We start from the raw sequence: 21,499 nt of genomic DNA, 5'->3' as shown, positions 1-21,499 counted from the left end.
ACTATATATCGCGGACCCGCAATCCACTGCTAATGATGTCACATATTACATCATTCATGACATGGTCAGTGACATCACTGATGACATCTCAAATGACATCACTGATGACAACACCCAGTGACTGTATGTTTCTGTAAAGTTAAAATATGTCTTACATATTGAAGAATGAGTGGATGTATAAGTGTCTGGATGAAGGATTTAGTAGGTGCATGACTGACTGTATGAGAGAATGATTAAATGTGTCTCACTGAGTGTATGGGTTAGTGATTAAAGTGTCTTAATTTGGCAATCATTATTTATGTTGTTCTGTAAACTGCTGCATGTTTAAATCAGTAGCTATATCAGTAACTATATGGGTTATTGAATGGTTGCCCAAGTATTTGTATGGGAGACTGAGTATGTGTGTGGGTGGCTGGGAGGTGTATAACTCTGTGCATAGATGTGTGAGCAGTTGATTCCCTAGGTGTATGGGTTCAAAAGTGCATGTAGAAACAGCTGTATGGACAGTTGACTGTGTGCATGAGTATATTGGTGAGTGAATGGATATCTCAGTGCTACATGTCAAAGTAAGTACATATGTAAAACACACTCCATGTGAGAGTTGACATATATAATAACTGAACATAAGAGCCAGTGAATGTGTGAGTGGCTGTATGAATCATTGTGAACTTGTATCAAGGATTGTATAAGGACTATATTTCAATGGTTTTGTGCAAATAAAATAAGGTTTTTTAAATGCTAATCCCTAACTATATATGGTCTATAACCTATGGTTTTTTCAGTGAATTTTCAAGGTTTTGTAAATGCAAATTCCTAACTATATATGGTCTATAACCTATGGTTTTTTCTGTGAATATATATATATACATATACATATGTATACATATACATATATATATATCTATACACTTACATACATATACACACATACATATGCATACATACATACGCACACACCAACAAACTATACCTGCTCAACCTGCTGACTATGCCATTTGATACTTACTTTGTGCCTCCACCAGTTCAGCCTGCATGTTGTAAGGAACAAGAGGTTCTGGAAGCTCGGAGAAGAAGCTTTTCATGGCTCCGGCCACTGCATTCACTGTGAAGTCCTTCTCCACGAAGTCTAGATTGTGATCTTAAAATAAGAGAACATTTACAATCAATCGTCTTGAAAATGTGTTTAATAGCAACGTCAAACTAGTGTGTTTCTGTGTACTATAATTTAAAAAGATACTGCAGCTTATATGCACGCAGGGATATCTCATGGTTCCTAATAAGAGTATTTACATATGATTGTCGTTATAAAGGGTCTCAATGGAAGCAACACTGTTTTCTAACGAAGAACATGACCAATTCTGGCTTTAAAGAACAAGTTACTTACCTTCGGTAACGCTTTTTCTGGTAGATACTATATCTGCCTGTGGATTCCTCACCTTGTGAATATCCCCCTTGCGTCAGCAACATTCGGAAATTCTTTTCGTAGCCTTGCGCCGACGTGGATAGGACGTCACAGAGACACGGCTCCGCTCGCGACTCCGCTGACGTCACCGACGCCTATAATAGGCCCACGCCGGCGTGATGACATCAGTTCCGCCCTTTTTTCCGTGCCATCGAGGCACACGGACGGACCAATGACATAAGCAATATACACAGAATACACAATAAACAATTGCCAAGGAGAAAACACATAGTGTTGAGAAAATGCAAGAAAGCAAATAAAGCAACTCCTTAACAATCCAACATAATAACAATATAAAACAATAACTCTGGTAAAGAACAGTGGACAACGGGGAGGCGGGTGGGTCAGTGAGGAATCCACAGGCAGATATATAATATCTACCAGAAAAGCGTTACCGAAGGTAAGTAACTTGTTCTTCTGATGGATACATCTGCTGTGTGGATTCCTCACCTTGTGAATAGAGTCCCACAGCAGTCCCCACTCCCGGAGGAGGGTGTCCACTCTCCTAAACCAGGAAATCCTGAAGGACAGAGCGCGCAAAGAGACCGTCCCTCCTCACTTCTGTATCCAAGCAGTAATGCTTCGCGAAAGTGTGGAGGGAAGACCAGGTTGCCGCCCTACAAATGTCCTCCACAGGAACACCTCTAGCCAAAGCTGAGGTTGACGACTTAGCTCTAGTGGAATGAGCCCTAATACCCTCTGGAGGTTCCTTACCGGCCAAAGAGTAGCAGATCTTTATACACAGAACAATCCATCTTGATAAAGTTCTTTTATGGACCGCTCTTCCCTTCTTGCAGCCAGCAAAGCCAATGAAGAGTTGATCATCCAAGCGACAGTCTTTAGTTCTGTCCAAATAAAAAGACACCGCCCTCTTAGGGTCCAGACGGTGTAATCTCTCCTCCTCCTTGGAAGGATGCGGGGGAGGATAAAAGGTAGGGAGGGTAATGGATTGACCAAGGTGGAAAGGAGTCACCACCTTAGGAAGAAAAGCAGCCCTGGTCCTTAGAACCATCCGATCAGCATGTATGGTCAGGAACGGGGGCTTGGAACTTAGAGCCTGAAGCTCACTCACCCTCCTTGCCGAGGTTATTGCAACGAGGAAAACTGCCTTAAAGGTTAAACGCCTCATAGGACATTTATGAAGAGGCTCAAAGGGAGAGCCCATCAGAAAAGTCAAGACAAGATTCAAGTCCCACTGAGGTACAATAAAAGGAGTAGGAGGGAACTTGTTTACAAGACCCTTCAAAAACCTTAAAACTACTGGAGACTTAAAAAGAGGGCTGGTCAGGCAAACAAATGAAAGCCGACAGAGCCGAAAGATAGCCCTTAACCGTGGCAACTGCAAGCCCCTGTTGTGCCAAAGAAAGAGCAAACCGGAACACGTCTGACAAACGGGCTCTCAAAGGGTCAATTTCATTCTCACCACACCAAGTGACAAATCTAGACCATCTACATGAATAGACAGTCTTAGTGGAGTCACGCCTGGCAGACAAGATGACATCCACCACGTCAGGCGTGAGAGAATAGGAAATCAGGTTGCCCCGTTCAATCTCCAGGCATGAAGGTGCAATGTCTGGAGGTGGGGGTGTAGAACCTGCCCCTCCATCTGAGAGAGGAGGTCTGCCCTGAGAGGGAGACGGAGCGGCGGGTGAGAGGAGAGGTGGAGTATATCTGTATACCACACCCTTCTTGGCGTATCCGGGGCGACCAGAATGACTTGGGCCCGGTCTTGGCGAATCTTCCTCAGAACCCGAGGAATCAAAGGTATGGGAGGAAACGCGTAAAGGAGTTGTCTTCCCCAACTCAACTGAAACGCGTCCCCCAAGGCTCCTTGCATCGGATACTGGAGACTGCAGAATGACTGGCAGTGGGCGTTCTCGTGAGTGGCGAACAGGTCCACCCGAGGAGTTCCCCACATCTGAAAGACGTGACGAACCACTTCCGGGTGAAGCCTCCACTCGTGGTCGGCAGAGAACTGCCGACAGAGTGTCCGCACGCACGTTCGGAACTCCGGCCAGATGATTTGCCATCAGACAAATCTGGTGGTCCTGAGCCCAGGACCAGAGACTCTCTGCAGAGACACTGCGACCCCACTCCTCCCCGCTTGTTGATGTACCACATCGCGGTCGTGTTGTCCGTCAGGACTTGGATCGACTGACCGCGAAGGGAAGGGAGGAAGGCCTTGAGCGCCAAACGTATCGCCCGCAACTCTAGAAGGTTGATGTGAAGCAACCTTTCCTCTGGAGACCAAAGACCCTTGACCTCCAGATCCCCCAGATGAGCACCCCACCCTAGAGTGGATGCATCCGCTATAACTGTGGCCACCGATGGAGGTAGATGGAAAAGCTTTCCTTGCGACAGATTACCTTCCACGCTCCACCAAGACAGATCCGCTGCAGTTTCTCTGGAGATCTTCACCGACTCCCCGAGATCCCCGTTGTGCTGATACCACTGCCTGCGGAGACACCACTGGAGTGTCCTGATGTGCCAGCGTACATGTTTGACCAACAGAATGCAAGAAGCCATCAGACCGAGCAGGCGAAGGACCTTCAGGACTGGAACGACCGCTCCATTGTAAAATAAAGGACTCATTTCCTGAATGTCGCGAACCCTTTGTGGAGGAGGGAGTGCACGACAAACAGTAGTGTCCAGTACGGCACCTATGAACAGGTTGCGCTGGGAGGGCACCAGGTGAGACTTGGGTACATTTATGGAAAAACCCAACCTGAACAACAACTGAGTTGTCTCTTGCAGATGATGGAGCACCTTCTCTGACGACTCCGCTTTGATCAGCCAGTCGTCCAAATAAGGGAACACAGGTATCCCCGACCTCCTGAGATGAGCTGCCACCACCGCCATCACCTTGGTGAAGACTCGAGGCGCAGTAGTAAGACCAAATGGAAGGACCGCAAACTGGTAGTGCTGCGACCCAACCGTGAAACTGAGATACTTTCTGTGTGACTTCAGGATCGGTATGTGGAAATACGCATCCTGCAAGTCGAGCGACACCATCCAGTCTCCTTCCATCAACGCTTGAAGAACCTGAACAAGGGTGAGCATCTTGAATTTCTCCTGCTTCAGATAGAGATTCAAGATCCTGAGATCCAGGAAGCCGAAGCCTGCCATCCTTTTTGGGGATCAGGAAATAACGGGAGTAGCATCCCTGACCCCTTTCCTGCTCTGGGACCACCTCTATCGCACCCTTTCGTAACAGAGTTAGAACCTCCTCCTGCAGAAGAGACAGATGTTCCTCGGTGCAAAAACCTTGACAAGGAGGGTAAACAGGGAGGAATTCCCGAAAGGGAAGGGCATACCCATTTTCTACAAGATTGAGAACCCAAAGATCTGTCGTAACCGATTCCCAATCCTGTAGAAAATGGGTAAGCCGACCCCCAACCGGACCCACATGATCCTGAATAGCGGATCTAGGGCTGCTTTTCTGCGGCAGGGGGGTTGGAAGAGGTGGAGGAAGAGGAGGGCTGACGTCCACGAGGACGCGCTCTTTGCTTTCCCCTGTACGATCTGTACACTGAATTTTGCTGCTGCTGCTGTTGCTGCTGCTGCTGTTGGCCTTGCCGGAATTTCCGAAAGGAGCGACCAAAGCCCCTGAACCTCCTGTTGGAAGAAGTGCCTCTGATCTGGAGACCCAAAGACTTAGCTGTTGCTCTGCAATCCATGAATCTCTCAAGAGCCGCATCCGCCTTCTTCCCAAAGAGACCTGATCCATCAAAAGGAAGATCAAGCAAAGTCGCCTGAACATCAGCCGAAAAGTCCGATGACTTCAACCAGGCTGACCTCCTAGTGGCGACAGCAGTGCCCATAATACGAGCCACAGAGACGGCAGTGTCCAGACCACTTTGAATACCCTGGCGGGCTGCCGCCTGAGTATCAGAAATCACTTCCTCAAAATCCTTCCGGTTGGCATCAGGAATTTTTGGAGCCAGGATACGCAAAGAGTCCATCAAGGCATGCACATACCTTCCCATTAGACAAGTGGCATTAGTTGACTTCAACGCCATACTCGCCGATGAAATGCAAATGCTACTTACCAGTATGCATCTGTTCTTGGCATGTAGGGCTGCTGACATTCATATCTGTGCATAGTCCGCCACCTAGTGTTGGGTCCGGATGATTGCACATTGTTGTCCTGGAAGAGTCTTCGAAGTATCACAAGATAGGTGGCTCCTCCCCTGGACTACAGTGCGCATGGGCATCGCCTCCATCCCCAGATTGTTTTTAGCCATTGGCAGAGATGGAGTGAGAAGTGAGTGATGACCATGCTATGAGCATATATGTGTATATGAATACATACTGCAGCTGCTACAGGCGCCGGGGAGGAGGGTGGGCGATATGAATGTCAGCAGCCCTACATGCCAAGAACAGATGCATACTGGTAAGTAGCATTTGCAGTTCGAGGCATGTGGGCTGCTGAATTCATATCTGTGCATAGAATACATAGCAGTCCCTCCATTAGCGGCGGCCGCCCGTGCCAGCTGCAGCAGTCTGAAAAAGTGTTTTTAGAACAGCCTGACCAACAGCTGCCTGTTGTTTTGAATGCACGTCTACACAGTAGTGCTTAGTGAAAGTATGAGTGGTAGACCATGTGGCTGCTCTACAGATGTCTTCTAAGGGAATGTTACCTAAGAAAGCCATAGAGGCCCCCAACTTCCTAGTGGAGTGGGCCCTCGGTGGTATAGTGAGATTGCGCTTTGCTTTAGCGTAGCAGATCTGAATGCACTTTACTATCCATCTAGCTATTCCTGCTTTGGAGATTGCATTTCCCTTGTGTTGTGTGGCAAAAGCAACAAAAAGTTGTTGGGTTTTGCGGAAATCTTTTGTCCTGTCCACATAATACATCAAAGCCCTTTTTACATCAAGGGTGTGGAGCATCCGCTCCGCCAGCGTCTCTGGGTTTTGGAAAAACACCGGCAATTCAATGGTTTGGTTTATGTGAAAGTGTGAGACCACTTTTGGTAAGAACTTAGGGTTAGTGCGGAGCACCACCCTGTTAGCATGTACCTGGAAGAAAGGTTCTTGGATGGTGAGCGCCTGCAGTTCGCTGACCCTCCGTAGCGATGTGATTGCTACTAGGAACGCAACCTTCCAGGTTAAAAATAGCAGCTCGCAAGAGTGTAGTGGCTCAAAGGGAGGACCCATCAGCCTTGTAAGAACCACATTGAGGTTCCATTCCGGAGCTGGTGGAGTCCTTGGTGGAATGACTCTTTTGAGTCCTTCCAGAAAAGCCTTGATAGCAGGGACCTTGAAGAGTGACAGGTGCTGCCTATTCTGGAGGTATGCTGCCATAGCCGACAGGTGAATGCGGATGGAAGAGTAAGCTAGATTACAACGATACAGGTGAAAGAGGTAGCATATGATGTTTTGAATGGAAGCGTCTAGCGGGTCAATGCTGTGCTCCACGCAGTAGACGACAAACCTCTTCCATTTAGCCGCATAACAAGCTCTAGTAGTGGGCTTTCTTGCCTCCCGAATAATGTCCATGCAATCGGGAGGAAGATTAAGGTAGCCAAACTCTAGGACTTCAGGAGCCAGATCGCCAGGTTGAGCTGTTGCGGATCTGGGTGCTGAATGTCGCCATGGCTCTGCGTCAGAAGGCTGGGAGTGAGATGAAGCCTTTGATGCGGTACCACGGAGAGTTCCAGAAACGTGGTGTACCACGGTTGGCGAGCCCACGTTGGAGCAACCAGGATGAGCGTCATCGAGTGTTGCCTGAGCTTGCGTGCCACCAGCGGTATCAGAGGTGCTGGGGGAAAAGCGTACGCAAATCTGCCTGACCAGTTCATCCACATCGCATTGCCCTGTGATTGGGGGTGTGGGAATCTGGCGGCGAAGCTTTGGCATTTTGCGTTCTCCTTTGTGGCGAACAGGTCTATCTCTGGATGACCCCACCTTTGGAAGTACGGTTGGAGTACTGATGGATGTAACTCCCACTCGTGCATCTGATGGCCGTGTCTGCTGAGCAGATCCGCCATTTGATTGTCCTTGCCTGGGAGATGTTCTGCCATGAGAAAGATGTTCCTCTGAATGGCCCACTTCCACATGCTCTGAGCCAGATGAGACAGCTGTGGAGAGTGTGTGCCTCCCTGCTTCTGGATGTAGTACATGGCCGTCATGTTGTCCGTCCGGATCAACACGACCTTGTTGCACAGATGTACTTTGAACGCCTTTAAGGCCATGAAGATTGCCATCAGTTCCAACACATTGATGTGCATCTTCCTTTGCTGAAGTGTCCATAGTCCCTGCACAGTGTAGTGGGGTACATGCGCTCCCCATCCCTGGAGAGAGGCGTCCGTTGTCAGGATGATCTGTGGGACAGGCTCTTGGAATGGTCGGCCCTTGCAAAGGTTTTGTGGATTCCACCAATGCAGAGAGTTGTATGCCCGACCGCTCACCAACACTAGGTCTGTTAGTTGCCCATGAGCCTGAGTCCACTGACGTGCTAGGCACTCCTGAAGCGGACGCATATGTAGTCTCGCGTGCGGGACAATGGAGATGCAGGAGGCCATCATGCCTATCAACTGCATGAACACCTTCGCCGGAAGCGAGTGCTGGAGTCTGAACCGTTGGATCAGCGCCTGGATACTGGCGATTCTCACTGAATTCGGCTGCGCAGTGGCTGCCAGAGTATCGATCGTCGCGCCCAGATACTGTCGCACGTGGGCGGGCTGGAGATGGGACTTTGGGTAGTTCAGAGAGAATCCCAGATCGTGCAGGAGATGAATGGTGCGTGACACGTGGTCCACGCACTGCTGCTCCGTCTTTGCCTGAATAAGCCAGTCGTCTAGATACGGAAAGACATGGATGTGCTGGCGACGGAGATGCGCCGCCACAGTCGCTAGGCACTTTGTAAATACTCTCGGTGCCGTGGTGACCCCGAACGGCAGGACTCTGAACTGGTAATGCTGGTCTAAGATCTTGAATCTGAGATACTTTCTGTGTGAAGGATGCAGGGGAATATGGAAATAGGCATCCTTCAGATCCAGCGTTGCTAGGAAGTCCCCTTGCTGAAGCAGGGGAAGCACCTGCTGCAATGTGAGCATATGGAAGTGCTCCGAGTTGATGTACCAGTTCAGGGGCCTGAGGTCCAGGATCGGCCTGAGTGATCCGTCCTTTTTGGGGATTAGAAAATACAGGGAGTAAACTCCTGTTCCCCGTTCTTGCAATGGAACGAGCTCTATTGCCCCTTTTTGCAGCATGACCAGTACTTCTTGCTGCAACAAGGTCAAATGCTCGTCGGACATAGCACGGCCTCTTGGCGGTATGTCCGGTGGAATGGACGTAAGTTCTAGACAGTACCCGCACTGGATAATAGACCTCACCCACCTGTCCGTGGTGATGGACCTCCACGCCGGCAGGAACTGCTGGAGTCTCCCCCCGACAGGTGTCGTGTGATCGGGGGGGAGTGACAAGACGTCACTGCTTGTTGGAGGCGGTGGACCTGGAGGCATTGTTTCCACGTCCCCTGCCTTTGATATTATTGCCTCTGTAGCCACCCCTGCCCTTGTTGTTGTTATACGAGGACTGGGTGTTACCCTTGTAGTATTGCGTTGACTGGGACGCCTGGCCCCTTGAGGTGCCTCTTGAATTGGAGCGGCGAAAAGAACTCCCCCGAAACTGCTGGCTTTGCAAAGCCCCCATAGACTTGGCAGTTTCGGTATCTTTCTTCATCTTTTCTAGGGAGGCATCCACCTCAGGGCCGAACAGATGGTCAGGATTCACTGTTTGACCCAATATAGTGGTTTGTATGTCGGGTTTGAACCCAGAAATTCGAAGCCAGGCATGGCGTCTAAGTAAAACGCTAGTATTGATAGCCCTGGAGGCAGTGTCTGCCACGTCAAGGGCACATTTGATGGATGCATTTGTTATAAGATTACCCTCCTGAATGAGCATCTCCCCCGCCTCCTTGTATTGGTCAGGCAAGTGTTGCAGGATGGCCTCTAATGTGTCGTAATGGGCCCTATCATAACGTGCAAGCAGGGCTTGGGTGTTAGAGATCCTCCATATGTTTGCTGCCTGCGCAGCAATGCGTTTGCCTGATGCCTCAAATATTTTGGATTCCTTATCTGGGGGAGGAGCATCACCAGTAGTCTGCGAATTCGCCCTTTTTCGAGCGTTGGACACCACCAGGGAGTCCAATGGCAAATGTCCCTTAATGTACGTGGGGTCCGTGGGCGCCGCCTTATACTTCCTGTCGATGCGAGGGTTGACCACCCGCGCCCGGGTGGGTTCCTTGAACACCTCCTGTGCATGCTTCAGCACCCCTTTAAGCATCGGCAGTGTCTTGACTTGTTTTTCGGCTACCGAGAAGGTGTCGACCAAGAAATCGGCATCCACGGGGTCGGAGTGCAGTTCGACGTCATGGTTCGCTGCAGCTCTCTCTATTAATGCATTGAATGCCGCCGAGTCCTCCGTCGGGGACGTCTTCGCGGCGAAAAGTTGAGTGTCCTGGCCCGACTGCGGGTCGTCTGCGTCGCCTCCTGCTGTCCAGGGCACATGCTCCTCTTCCGGATCCGAGTACGCAGGATAGTTGTACTCATCCTCTTCCTCGTCCACCTCGGGCACGGGGGAGTGTGCCGGCGAGTGTACCGGGGCCTGTGGAGACAGAGGTTCCATCAGAGCCGAAGAGTCTCTCTTGTTCTTGAGTGGAATCCTAAAAGGTTCCAAGGCCGGCTCCGATGTAATCTTTCGCTTGAGGAGCGATAATTTCCCGGTGTTGGCGTCGATCACCTCACGACGTTCCTCCACCGCCAGCGGTTGGAGCCGAAGCTTCGATACCACCAATGCAGCCTTCGGCGTCAACACTTCTTGAGAGTGTCCGCTCTGCTTAGGCGCGAAAGCCTTCGGCGCCGACTTGGGAGGAAGGGTAAAACGAATGGGCGTTTGTTCCTTGGCAGGCTTCGGCGTGGGCTTAGGCACTACAGTGTCCTGGCTGGGAACCACAGTAGACTGTTGGATCCGCCTTAAGGATTCTCCCACCTTCTTTGTAAGGGATGCCGAGGGCTGAACCGTCTCGAGCGACTCTTCGTCTCCGAGAGCCCGGTCGTCGGTAGGCCTCTTCTTCGGTGCCGACGCCCCATGGCCTGGCGCACCGTCGGCGTGACGCTTCTTCGAAGCCGTCTTCGGGTCCGCGACCTTTTTCGGTGCCGACGCAGCCGCGTCGGGTGCCTTCACCTTCGGCGCCGACCCCAAAGGCTTCGGGTCGGCCATTTTGGCGCGGCTCTTGTGGTCGGCCATCTTGGCGTGGCTCTTCAAGTCGGCCATTTTGGGTTTCGTGGAAGTTGACGCCTCCAGAACCTTCTTCACTAGCGGCACTTTCGGTTTCGGTTTCACATCCGAAGGGGCGAGACCAGTTGGCTTCACTTTCGGTTTCTTGGCAGAAATGTCCGTGACCGGGCCCGGGGGCGGGGACGTAGGACTTAAAGTTAGATCTTGGGTAAGGCCCGAAGGCGATCCCTCGACCTGGGCCGTATGACGGGGAGTAACCCCGGAGTCTGGTTGGGGATGCTCTTCCTCCGAGCTATCACCCATCGTGGCACAAATCAGTTCGTCGTCCCCTACCTCACCGGAGACTTCGTCGTAGGCCTCCTCATCCGCGTCATAGGTCTCTTCCTCAGACGCGGGGCCAGAGTCCGATCCTTGTACGTCGTCCGCTTCCTCGACAGATTCCTGAAAGATGTCATCAGGCGGGGGCGCCGAAGCCGACAATTGAGCCTGGAGCCGATTAGCCCGGCGAATCTTCAGAGTCTTCTTACTCCTAAATTTGGAACACGCCATGCAGGTGTCTTCACGGTGATCCGGTGACAAGCATGTATTGCACACGGGGTGCACGTCGAGGTGCGAGTATTTAGAGTGACACAGCGGACACTTCTTGAATGGAGTCCGCTCCATAGCAAAGGGTGTAGTGTAGGCCCGTCCGCGTCGAAAGCACGTGGAAGGGTTGTAGGAGATCGGAGCTGAGAGTCAGTAAGAAACCCGAACGCAACTATACCGACGCCCAGCCTAAAGACCTTTTGGCCTCGAGTAAAAGTCGAACAACTATCGGTTCCGATAGAGGGAACCGAAAACACATCCGAACCCGATGGCGGAAAAAAACAATCTGGGGATGGAGGCGATGCCCATGCGCACTGTAGTCCAGGGGAGGAGCCACCTATCTTGTGATACTTCGAAGACTCTTCCAGGACAACAATGTGCAATCATCCGGACCCAACACTAGGTGGCGGACTATGCACAGATATGAATTCAGCAGCCCACATGCCTCGAACAGGTCTTTTTTGCAACCTGGTCCTGTTTCTTTGCTTCCTTTTCACAAGGAACCTGTGGAAAGGCACTAAGACTCTTTTTAGAACAGGCAGCCTGAATGACCAGGCTCTCTGGCGAAGGATGAGAAGATAGAAAAGCCGGGTCCTCAGGAGCATCCCTGTACCTCCTCGCAACACTCTTAGAAACCGCAGGAGCCGACAACGGTTTCTTCCACACCTCCATAATAGGATCTGTCAAGGCATCATTGAATGGAAGTAAAGGCTCAACCACAGAATTCGGTGAATGCAAGACCTCAGTGAGGATATTAGACTTGAACTCCACTGTAGGCAGAGTCAATTGAAGAAGTTCAGCCGCCTTCCTCATAACTAGATGGTAAGGTTGGATATCCTTAGAAGGAGCACCCGAGCCTGAGGGCAACTCCCACTCTGGAGAGAAATCAAGAGTCCCTGAATCCGCCAATTCCTCAAAACAGCTCTCCTCCAATTCACCTTCTTCAACATCAGATTGTGAATCCATGTACCTCTGCTCTTCCAAAAGGCGTTGAACTTCCCTTCTGGATCTCTCCTTTACACGCCTCGCAGCCGGATCCACCTGCGGAATAGGAGTGAGGAACTCCCAGGCTGTAAGCCAAAGGACCCATGGGACCAGAAGGTGCACCAGAGGGGTACCACGCCCTTGAGAAAACGCCATACATAGCGTTAAGAAACGCTGAAGGGTCCTGGCCTCGAGCAGGAAAGGGCGGCTAAAAACCATCAGGCCGGTCCTGAGGAGGGATCGGATTCGGCTCTTCAACAGGCGCAGAATCCACAACCTCCTGAGCCTCTTCCTCTTCACGGGCCGGGGACGGCGCCGGAGACTGATTCGGAGCCGGAGAGGGTACCGGAGCCGGAGTGGGAGAACGCCCATGCGACTCGGAAGGTGAGGCCTCACCTTCAGGCGCAGAGACTTCGAGAGTAACCACCTTCGAACGTACCTTCTTCGGTGACCTCGATCTCGAGCCAGACTCCTTACCAGACCCACGTCGGGACTCATGTCTCCTCTTCTTGTGTTTCTTCTTCGACTTCGAAACATGATCAGACGCCGACTTCGAAGACGACCTCTCTCGAGAACCAGATCTCGACCTCGCCCTGGACTTCGACCTCGCTCTTCGAGAACGAGACCTCGACGACTTCTCCTTTCCAGCTTTCACCTTAGCAACCAGAAGTTTGGCTTCTCTCTCCCTCAGGGCCTTCGGATTCATCTTCCGACATGAAGAACAATCCTCCACATCATGGTCGGAACTTAAACACCAAATGCAGTGTTCATGGGGGTCGGTAATGGACATCATTTTACCGCACTCCCTGCAGGTCTTGAAGCCGGTCTTCTTGGATGACATCGTCGAAGAGACAGGATACAGAGAAGCAGAAATATGCAACAAAATGGCAACAATGTACCAGTAGGCTACAGAGATTCCCGATAACCGTTAGAGTCGACGACGCGGAAAAAAGGGAACTGATGTCATCACGCCGGCGTGGGCCTATTATAGGCGTCGGTGACGTCAGCGGAGTCGCGAGCGGAGCCGTGTCTCTGTGACGTCCTATCCACGTCGGCGCGAGGCTACGAAAAGAATTTCCGAATGTTGCTGACGCAAGGGGGATATTCACAAGGTGAGGAATCCACACGGCAGATTTATCTATCAGAAATAGGTGTATAATATTACCAATTATTTTGCGATTTGGCCTTGCCTACTATTGTGAAAACGTACCTAGAAAAGAAAGAGGAACATCCAACAAACTTAATGGTCGGCCTGCGAAAGTGCACCTAGCAACTCTGGCTATTTAATACCTCTACATAAATGCAACAATGTAAATTTATGAGAACACTTACCTTGATCAAACTGTCGCTGTAGGCTCTCCATTTCGCTTCTGTTTCCGCTAACCCGATATATACCTTCAGTGAGGATACCTATGGTACAGGATAGTCACAATTCAGTCTTAAGATCAGCAAAGCAATAAGACAGCAAGAGTCAGTTGATGAGTGTTCAGTGTGTAGAGTCTGCAACACCATAAAAAAAATACATTTCCAGGTTAAGAACAAATGTGCAGGAAAAAATAGGAATGTGAGAGATTAACATCTGAGCTGGAGGAATACCAAATGCAGAACAAGCAAGAAAGGTTGAGGGGGCACGGCTTATAAGTACTTTACAAGACATTCCTCAAGAAGAATTGATGTAGGGGTTGAGTTAAATTCGAAATCTGGACCTGTACGTGCTAAAGATAAATTGTACTTAATGAAGAGTACTCTGAAGATTAAAACTATCCTATATCTTGCTCTTATATTTTATTGTCCTCAGCATTTGCCATAACAAAATACATTTTGAGACATACAAACATGATAAAAAGGCATACCAATTCACATCATTAAAATACTCTTCAAAACTAGAAGCAGTGTAAAAAGCCCGGCCAGAGAAACCACCCTTTTCAGCTAGCAAGACAATATAAGAATTTTTAAAACAAAATAACAGCTGCTAAAACTGTACAAGTTGAAAATCTGCCATTTTTCCACTTCCCATTCATGATCTAGGCACTACAGAAATACATAGAAACTGCACGATAGATCTCTGGATGGTCTGTCCTATAACAGAGAGCTACAGTCTCGGTCTCATTGGAAACATTGTAGGTGTTTAATAAGGGGGTAATTCATTTCATGCGCACGTTCACTGCAATAGGACAGAACATAAAAGGAATAATATTTGAAACTTCCCCGCTACCACAATCACACAATTCATTTTGCTCCACAGCATTACTTCATATGACATCATAGCCATTCACTGGAAGGGTACCCAAGTGGAACTTTACATATAATGAGCGCCGTACCTAAGGTAAATGTTGTCCAAATAAGGTTCAACGCCAATAACCGTTTGTGCTTTATAAATCCATGTGCCTCGGTCCCACTCTTACTAGACTCATATAGCTTTTGTATTTTTTTGATACTGCAAACATGCCTCCTTAATTATGGTTATCATTTACCCATTAATGACAGTGGAATACTGGCAAATAAAACTGAGTTTCAGCAACATTAAAGTGCTACAAACATGATTCCACCAAGGCATCATGGGCAGTCCCAGATAATGGGCTACCACCTTTATGGCATCCAAATAAATGCCCGCTAGTCTGTTTTAATGCAGGAGAACCCAATACATTATTGGTGCTTAGGCAATGTGATCAGAAATAGGCGAGAATGTAGCCTTGCGGCTAGATCGGTCGACCTCGAAGATGGGGAACCGGGTTTGATTCTCGTTAACGACGCTCAACATCCTGTGATTCTGGGCAATTCACTTAATTACCCCGTACCTACAAAAATATGAATGTGACTTCATGTATCAAAACTGGTGCTCATGTAAAGCAATCTGATACCCAATGTCTCGGGTCTAGTTTGTGCTATATAAAACTCTATAAAGTAAAAAAAATACAAGAATAGCACAGCTTAAGGCATGTCCGGATCCAACAACAATATTGCTCTCAGGAACCGGTTCTCAATTTTCTGCAGTATGGAACCCCAGATTTCTACTCCATATATTGCTGCTTTACCGGTCTTGGTTCTGTAAACATATGGTATCTTGCTATTAATTACATTAAACCCTACTACGGCTCTGGAGAATGCTCTAATTTACCGATAACAGAGCAAATTCAAAATGGAGATCACAATGAATTTTCATAACTGATGGAGACACAATCCAGACTTCTTTAATGAGATAAATATAACAAATTCAACTGTAATATAATGGCACACACCCAACCCCCAAGCAGCTATGGGACAAACTAAATGTATATTTATAAACAAAAGTTTTCCTGATGTACAGTCCGATATATTCTCAACTCACTGAGAACACTTCAAACAAACTCTACTTGCAAAATACTATAAAACTGCGTTCGTACTCCTTAATAATGAAATTAGCCTGCCAACCATGATCAACACCTCTTAGTACCTTTTAAGCCTATAGCACAGTCTTTAAAACATATGCTTGCCTATTCACCAGACTACCCTTGGAGGTCCATATTTTTACAGGGCTGAAAATAATTTTACACTGATCTCAGCCATTTAACATTCACAGCTCACCGTATAGTGCTATTGAGCTGCAAATGCTAATGGAGCTAACTAACTACACCTCAATCCAATGCTCCTTGAAACCCAAACTCTTTGTTACCGACCCCACACATCCCCAATACTCTTACAAAAATCGTTAAACGGTGCTATCTGCTGCACCTCATAGGCAACAACTTACTAACTTACGGTCTTTGTGAGAGGAGTAAGAAAATGCATTTTCTATAGGTATTTGATCAGTCATCACTAATGTTTGGCAGGTAATTTTAAGTATGAGTGAGTCTGCAGACTTTGTATAGAAAATCTAGAAACAAACATTTTATAATACTGTGGCACACCAACAGGCAAATGTTAAGTAGTAATATTAAGAATGCAGAGGTACTTAATTGGAGGACAAATGGAACCATGTTTCTAACTTGTCTTCATCCTTTAAAACAGTGAAATGATTATTATTTGACAAAATTATGGGAAACACAATAAATAAATAAATATAAAAATAAAGAGCGCCTAAGCAGTTCAGGCATACCAACCACGTAATTCAAGTGCACGCCTTTTAAGGTGGATTTTCAAGTGAACAGAAACAAAGCTCTCACTAACAGTGTAATAGATGAAGTGGGCTGATTTCATGGTTGGTGGCTGGGGAGCAAAATGTGGTAACAGATTAAGAGGCCTGACCGAAAGCAAATGGCTACACCTATATAAGAGTGTGATTTTACCATGATTTTTTTTTTTTTAAACATGAAGATGGTGAAACAGTTCTATGTCTTGAGACCAGACCTATCAAAGCACTCCTTTAGATGACTGCTTGCCTCCTTCAAACCCTTACTCCTTTATTCCTATTGCCCCTTTTGTTTTTACTTAACCATTTTTCCTGTAACTCCTCTTTTCCTTTTATGTATTCCTTATTCACTTTGTCACTGTCCGCTTACAATGCTGCTCATTGGCTTGAACCACTCTCACCGTGCTTAATTAAAAACATCCAGCTGCTTTAATCTCATTGATGTCACGCTCTTTTAATTTGTGTCTCCATTCATTCAATCCTTTAGTCTGCTTAATTTTCTTTTAGCTTCTTCTACTTATGCGTCTTCCTTTAATTTATATTCCTTTACAACCACCTTGATACCGCCTCTGAAATATCCCCTTACTGCCCTCATCTCTACTACCAAACTATGCCACTGTTACAATTGTATCCTTCCAGCTCAGTTCCAATGTATGGCCCATTTCCAGGTGGTCTGTGCTAGCTGCAATAGCTGGAGAGGGTGTTTCCCCCCCATTGCTTTTGTATGCGGTACATTTCTGTCATGTTGTCTGTACGGCTCAGGACAGCTTTGCCTACTAGATGAAGCTAAAACACTTTGAGCGCTAGAAAAATTGCTAGCAGCTCTAGATGATTTATGTGAAGCTGCTTTTGCTGCAGGCTTCACATGCCCTGAATTGTATGCGTCTGGAGATAAGCTCCCCAACCAGTGAGCGATGAGTCCGCTGTTAGCACGATCTGTGGAACCGGGTTGATGAAGGGTCTGCCTTTTGAAAGGTTTTGGGTATTCCACCACTGCAGAGAGCGATGGGTGCGGCCGTCCACCAACACTAGATCTTATAACAGACCCTGAGCCTGGTTCCACTGAGATGCTATGTCTTGCATAAGGTATTATTAGTATGCAAGACACCATCATCTCTAGAAACTGCATGAACACTCGAGCTGGCAATTACTGTTGAGGCTAGAACTGGCAGAGAAGTCTGAATGCTGCAGATTCTGGCCGGACTGGAATACGGCAAAGCCTTTTGTGTATCTATTGTGGATGGCTGTAGATGAGACTTGGACAGGTTCACTGTGAATCCCAGATCGTGGATCAATTGCACTGTCTTGTGAGTGTGATGGAGACGGCTTTCTTGTGAGCTGGCCTTTATGAGCCAGTCGTCCAGATATGGGAAGACATGAACGTGTTGTCTTCGAAGATGAGCTGCGACTACTGCTAAACACTTGGTGAAAACTCTGGGCGCAGTAGTTACTCCGAATGGGAGCACTTTGAACTGATTATGCTGTCCTGCTACTACGAACTTTCGGTATTTGCGATGAGCAGGGTGTATTGGGATATGGAAATAGGCATCCTTTAAGTCCAGAATGGACATAAAGTCGCCTTGTTGAAGGAGCGGAAACCCTTGCTAGAGAGTGACCAATGTATAGATTTAGTTCGGAGGTCTAGTTTAGGCCTGAGAGAGCTGTCCTCCTTTGGGAATTAAGAAGCACAGGGAGTATACCCCGGTCCCTTGATGTTTTAATGGAGCTGGTTCTATTGCTCCTTTTTCTAACAGGGAGAGAATTTTTTTTTAAAAGGGATAGATGTTCCAGTGACATTGCATGTGATCTTGTAAGAATGTTTGGTGGAGTGTCTAAGTTCCAGGCAGTAACCATATTGGATAATTTGTAGAACCCTTTTGACTGAGGTGATAGTATTCCAGACAGGAAGAAATGTGGAGAGAAGTCCCCAGGCAGGAACGGAATGATCGAGGGGTAGCGGAAGGAAGTAAATGCTTGGTGTTTGCGGGGGAAGTGTGTGTTGAGTTGCCTCTGCCTCTTCCCTTACCGTGGTTTCCGCAAAACCCACCTCTAAAATAGCTTCTTAATGAAGGCGATTGGTTGCTGTCCTTATAAGAGGAGGAGGGAGTCTTTGTGGATATATTCTTGGAGCCTCCCCTGTAAAAGGAGCAATAAAAGGCTCCCCTATTTGCAGGTAACTGCAAAGCCCCAATGGATTTGGCGACCTCAGTGTTTCTTTTTCTTTTTTTCCAACAAAGTGTCAACTGCTGGGCCAAAGAGGTGTTCCTTGTCTTCTTAAGAGGAATCTTATACCTAGAGTCTTCTGAAGTAACTTTCCTTTTTAAAGGGGTTTTAGCTAAAATGTGTCCAGTACATGGTTGATGTATAGCTTTTTCGGCACAAGGTTTTGGTTCCGAAGCAGACTTGTGCTTGGAAGCACAAGATTTCGGTTCTGAACCAGATTAGTCTTTGCGAGTGGAATGTTTTGGATACAAAGACGATTTATCTCAAATTGATCCAGAGCCCGAAGGCTTGACGAACAAGTCACTTACCTTCAGTAACGATGTATCTGTAAGAGACATATGCTAGTTATAGATTCCTTACCTTAGAAATAACCCCAGGCGTCAGACTGGATTCGGAGATTTTTCTTTCGCAGTACCCCTGCGCATCGGCAGTGCCGTTGGACGACTCCGCAACCGTTGTTGATGTTGTGGTCGTCAGAATGATGATGCGGTGTCTAATAGACGCAGACTTCAGTGCGGATACGACTTTCCACCCCAAAAGTGCTGTCATGCAACGCACTGACCACTGGTGTACTTAACTAGTGTCCTGGATGGGTGTCCCTATCCCTAGAAGTCAATTCGCAGAACGGGGAGTATACTTGGGGCGGTAAGGAATCTATAACAAACAAATGTCTCTTACAGATACATTGTTACCGAAGGTAAGTAACGTGTTCATCTGAAAGACTGTTAGTTATAGATTCCTTACTTTAGAATAGATACCCCAGCAATGCCAACCCCAGATGTGGGTCTGCGAACTAAGTTCAGACCAGAAAGTCATGGAGAACAGAACGGCCAAAATAGCCGTCTCTCCGGACTTGGCTGTCTAGGCAATAATGTTTGGTGAACGTGTGCAGGGATGCCCACGTGGCCGCCTGACCTATGTCAACGAGTGGGACTCTACTTCCCAAGGCAGTAGTAGCTGCCATAGCCCTGGGGGAGTGGTAACGCAGTCCCACTGGAGCTTCCTTTTTCGCTAAGGAATAGCAGATTTTAATGCATAGGACAACACATCGAGAGATGTGTGTTTTTGCACAGCCCAACCTTTCTTGGCACCCACATAGCCAGCTAAGAGTTGATCGTCCACCCGTAAATCTTTTGTGCGGTCTAGATAGAAAGACAGCACACGTTCTGGGTCCAGGCGGTGGAGTCTCTTCTCCTCCTTGGAAGGGTGCAGAGGTGGGAAGAAGGTGGGCAAAGTGATGGTCTGTCCTATGTGGAAAGAGGTAACCACTTTGGGCAGAAAGGAGGGTCTTGTGCTAAGGACTACTTTGTCCGGATGACCAGCAAGAAAAGGAGGTTTTGAGGACAGAGGTTGAAGTCTGATAGGGCAGTTATGTAGAGGCTCTTGGGGAGCATACGTAAGGTGAGTCAAGACAAGATTCAATTCCCACGGGGGCATTGTGAAAGGAGAAGGAGGAAAGAGATAAGTAATGCCCTTTCGAAATCTATTTACAACAGGGGACTTGAAAAGAAAAGGCTGATCAGCAAGTCTGGGAAAGGCAGATATGGCCGAAAGGTAGCCTTTAAGAGTGCCCAGGGCAGAGCCCTGCTGTGCTAAAGAAAGGATGAACAAGAGTACCTCTGAAAGAGGGGCAGAAAGGGGATCCACAGCCTTTGCTTTACACCATGACACAAACTTGTTCCATCTACATGCGTATACAGACTTGGTTGAGGGACACCTGGCTGCCAAGGTGACATTAAAGACTTAGGGTGGAAGGTCAAAAGCTGAAAACTGCTACCGCTCAAATCTCCACGCAAAGAGGTGGAGGTTGGACAGGTTCGAGTGAAGGACTGTGTCCTGCTGCTCGACAGAATAATCTCCCGAAGAGGCAGTCCGATCAGAGATCGATGGCCATGCTCAAGAGCTTGTGGTACCAGACTCTTCATGCCCAGTCCGGAGCCACAAGAATGTCTTGGGCCAGGTCGCGTTGATCTTCAGCACTCAGGAAGCCGCAGCTCCACTTGCGACGAAAAGCGACGCAGAGCGAGTACCGCCTTGGAAATTTTAGGGCGCAGAACTGCTGACACTGCACGTTCTCTTCAGTGGCGAACAGATCTAACAAAGGCTCTCCCCACTACTGGAAGAGACCTTGCACCACCTACGAATGAAGATACCATTCACGATCCATCATGCAAAGACAGATGAGCTCATCTGCCCTGGCGTTCAAAGAACCTGCCAGGTGTTGAACCACCAGGGACATGCCCTGATGTTCCAGCCATATCCAAAGGCGAAGAGCCTCTTGACATAGGGTCCACGACTTCAACCCGTCCTTGTTGCAGTACCAAAAGGTGGTGGTGTTGTCTGTGGACACCTGCACTAATCTTCCTTTGATATGGGCCAAAGAATGCCTTGAAATGAAATGAAATGAAAATGATTTTTGTAAAGCGCACATAGCTGCCCCGAGGCGTCCAAGACTTTGGTTGCTTGAAAAGAAAAGATATCCACCCGACCTACTGATTGTTAAACAGGAACGTTTTCAGCTGCTTGCGAAATGAGGTGAGATCGGGGTTGGATTTGCCTTCAGTGCCAGACGAATCACACTGAGCTCCACAAGGTTGATGTGGAGGCCGTACTCCGCCGGAGACCAGTGTCCTCTGATCTCCGCCTCTCCCAGGTGGCCGCCCCATCCCAAGAGCGACGCATCAGTCATCACTGTCAGCTCTGTGTGGGAAAGGGAGGGGGATCTGCCGCTGACCCAATCTTGTTTCGCTAACCACCACTGCAATTGATGTGAAGTTCCCATCGAGATCTGGACGACGTCAGAAAGATTGACCGATGCTGCGCCCACTGGAACTTCAAGTCCCACTGCAGAGCCCCAATATATGCCACCTGGCATAATCCATTAGGAGGATGCA

The 21,499-nt window shown here is 48.2% G+C and overlaps 1 protein-coding gene across 1 annotated transcript in view; it reads right to left on the bottom strand.

Annotated features, from left to right (window-relative positions):
* The window catches only part of ARHGAP35 (Rho GTPase activating protein 35), a 578,000-nt gene that overhangs the window by 189,163 nt on the left and 367,338 nt on the right, over positions 1-21,499 (bottom strand). The window contains exons 4-5 of the mRNA XM_086938465.1: positions 13,607-13,684; positions 1,007-1,138 (exon numbers count right to left, since the gene is read on the bottom strand). Of these exons, the coding sequence (XP_086794591.1) occupies positions 1,007-1,138; positions 13,607-13,684 (210 nt within the window). The remainder of the gene's footprint in view (positions 1-1,006; positions 1,139-13,606; positions 13,685-21,499) is intronic.

This window comes from Lissotriton vulgaris, chromosome 9, assembly GCF_964263255.1.
Source record: "Lissotriton vulgaris chromosome 9, aLisVul1.2, whole genome shotgun sequence".
In the NCBI taxonomy this organism is placed as follows: domain Eukaryota; kingdom Metazoa; phylum Chordata; class Amphibia; order Caudata; family Salamandridae; genus Lissotriton; species Lissotriton vulgaris.
This window is presented reverse-complemented; position numbering and strand designations above follow the sequence as displayed.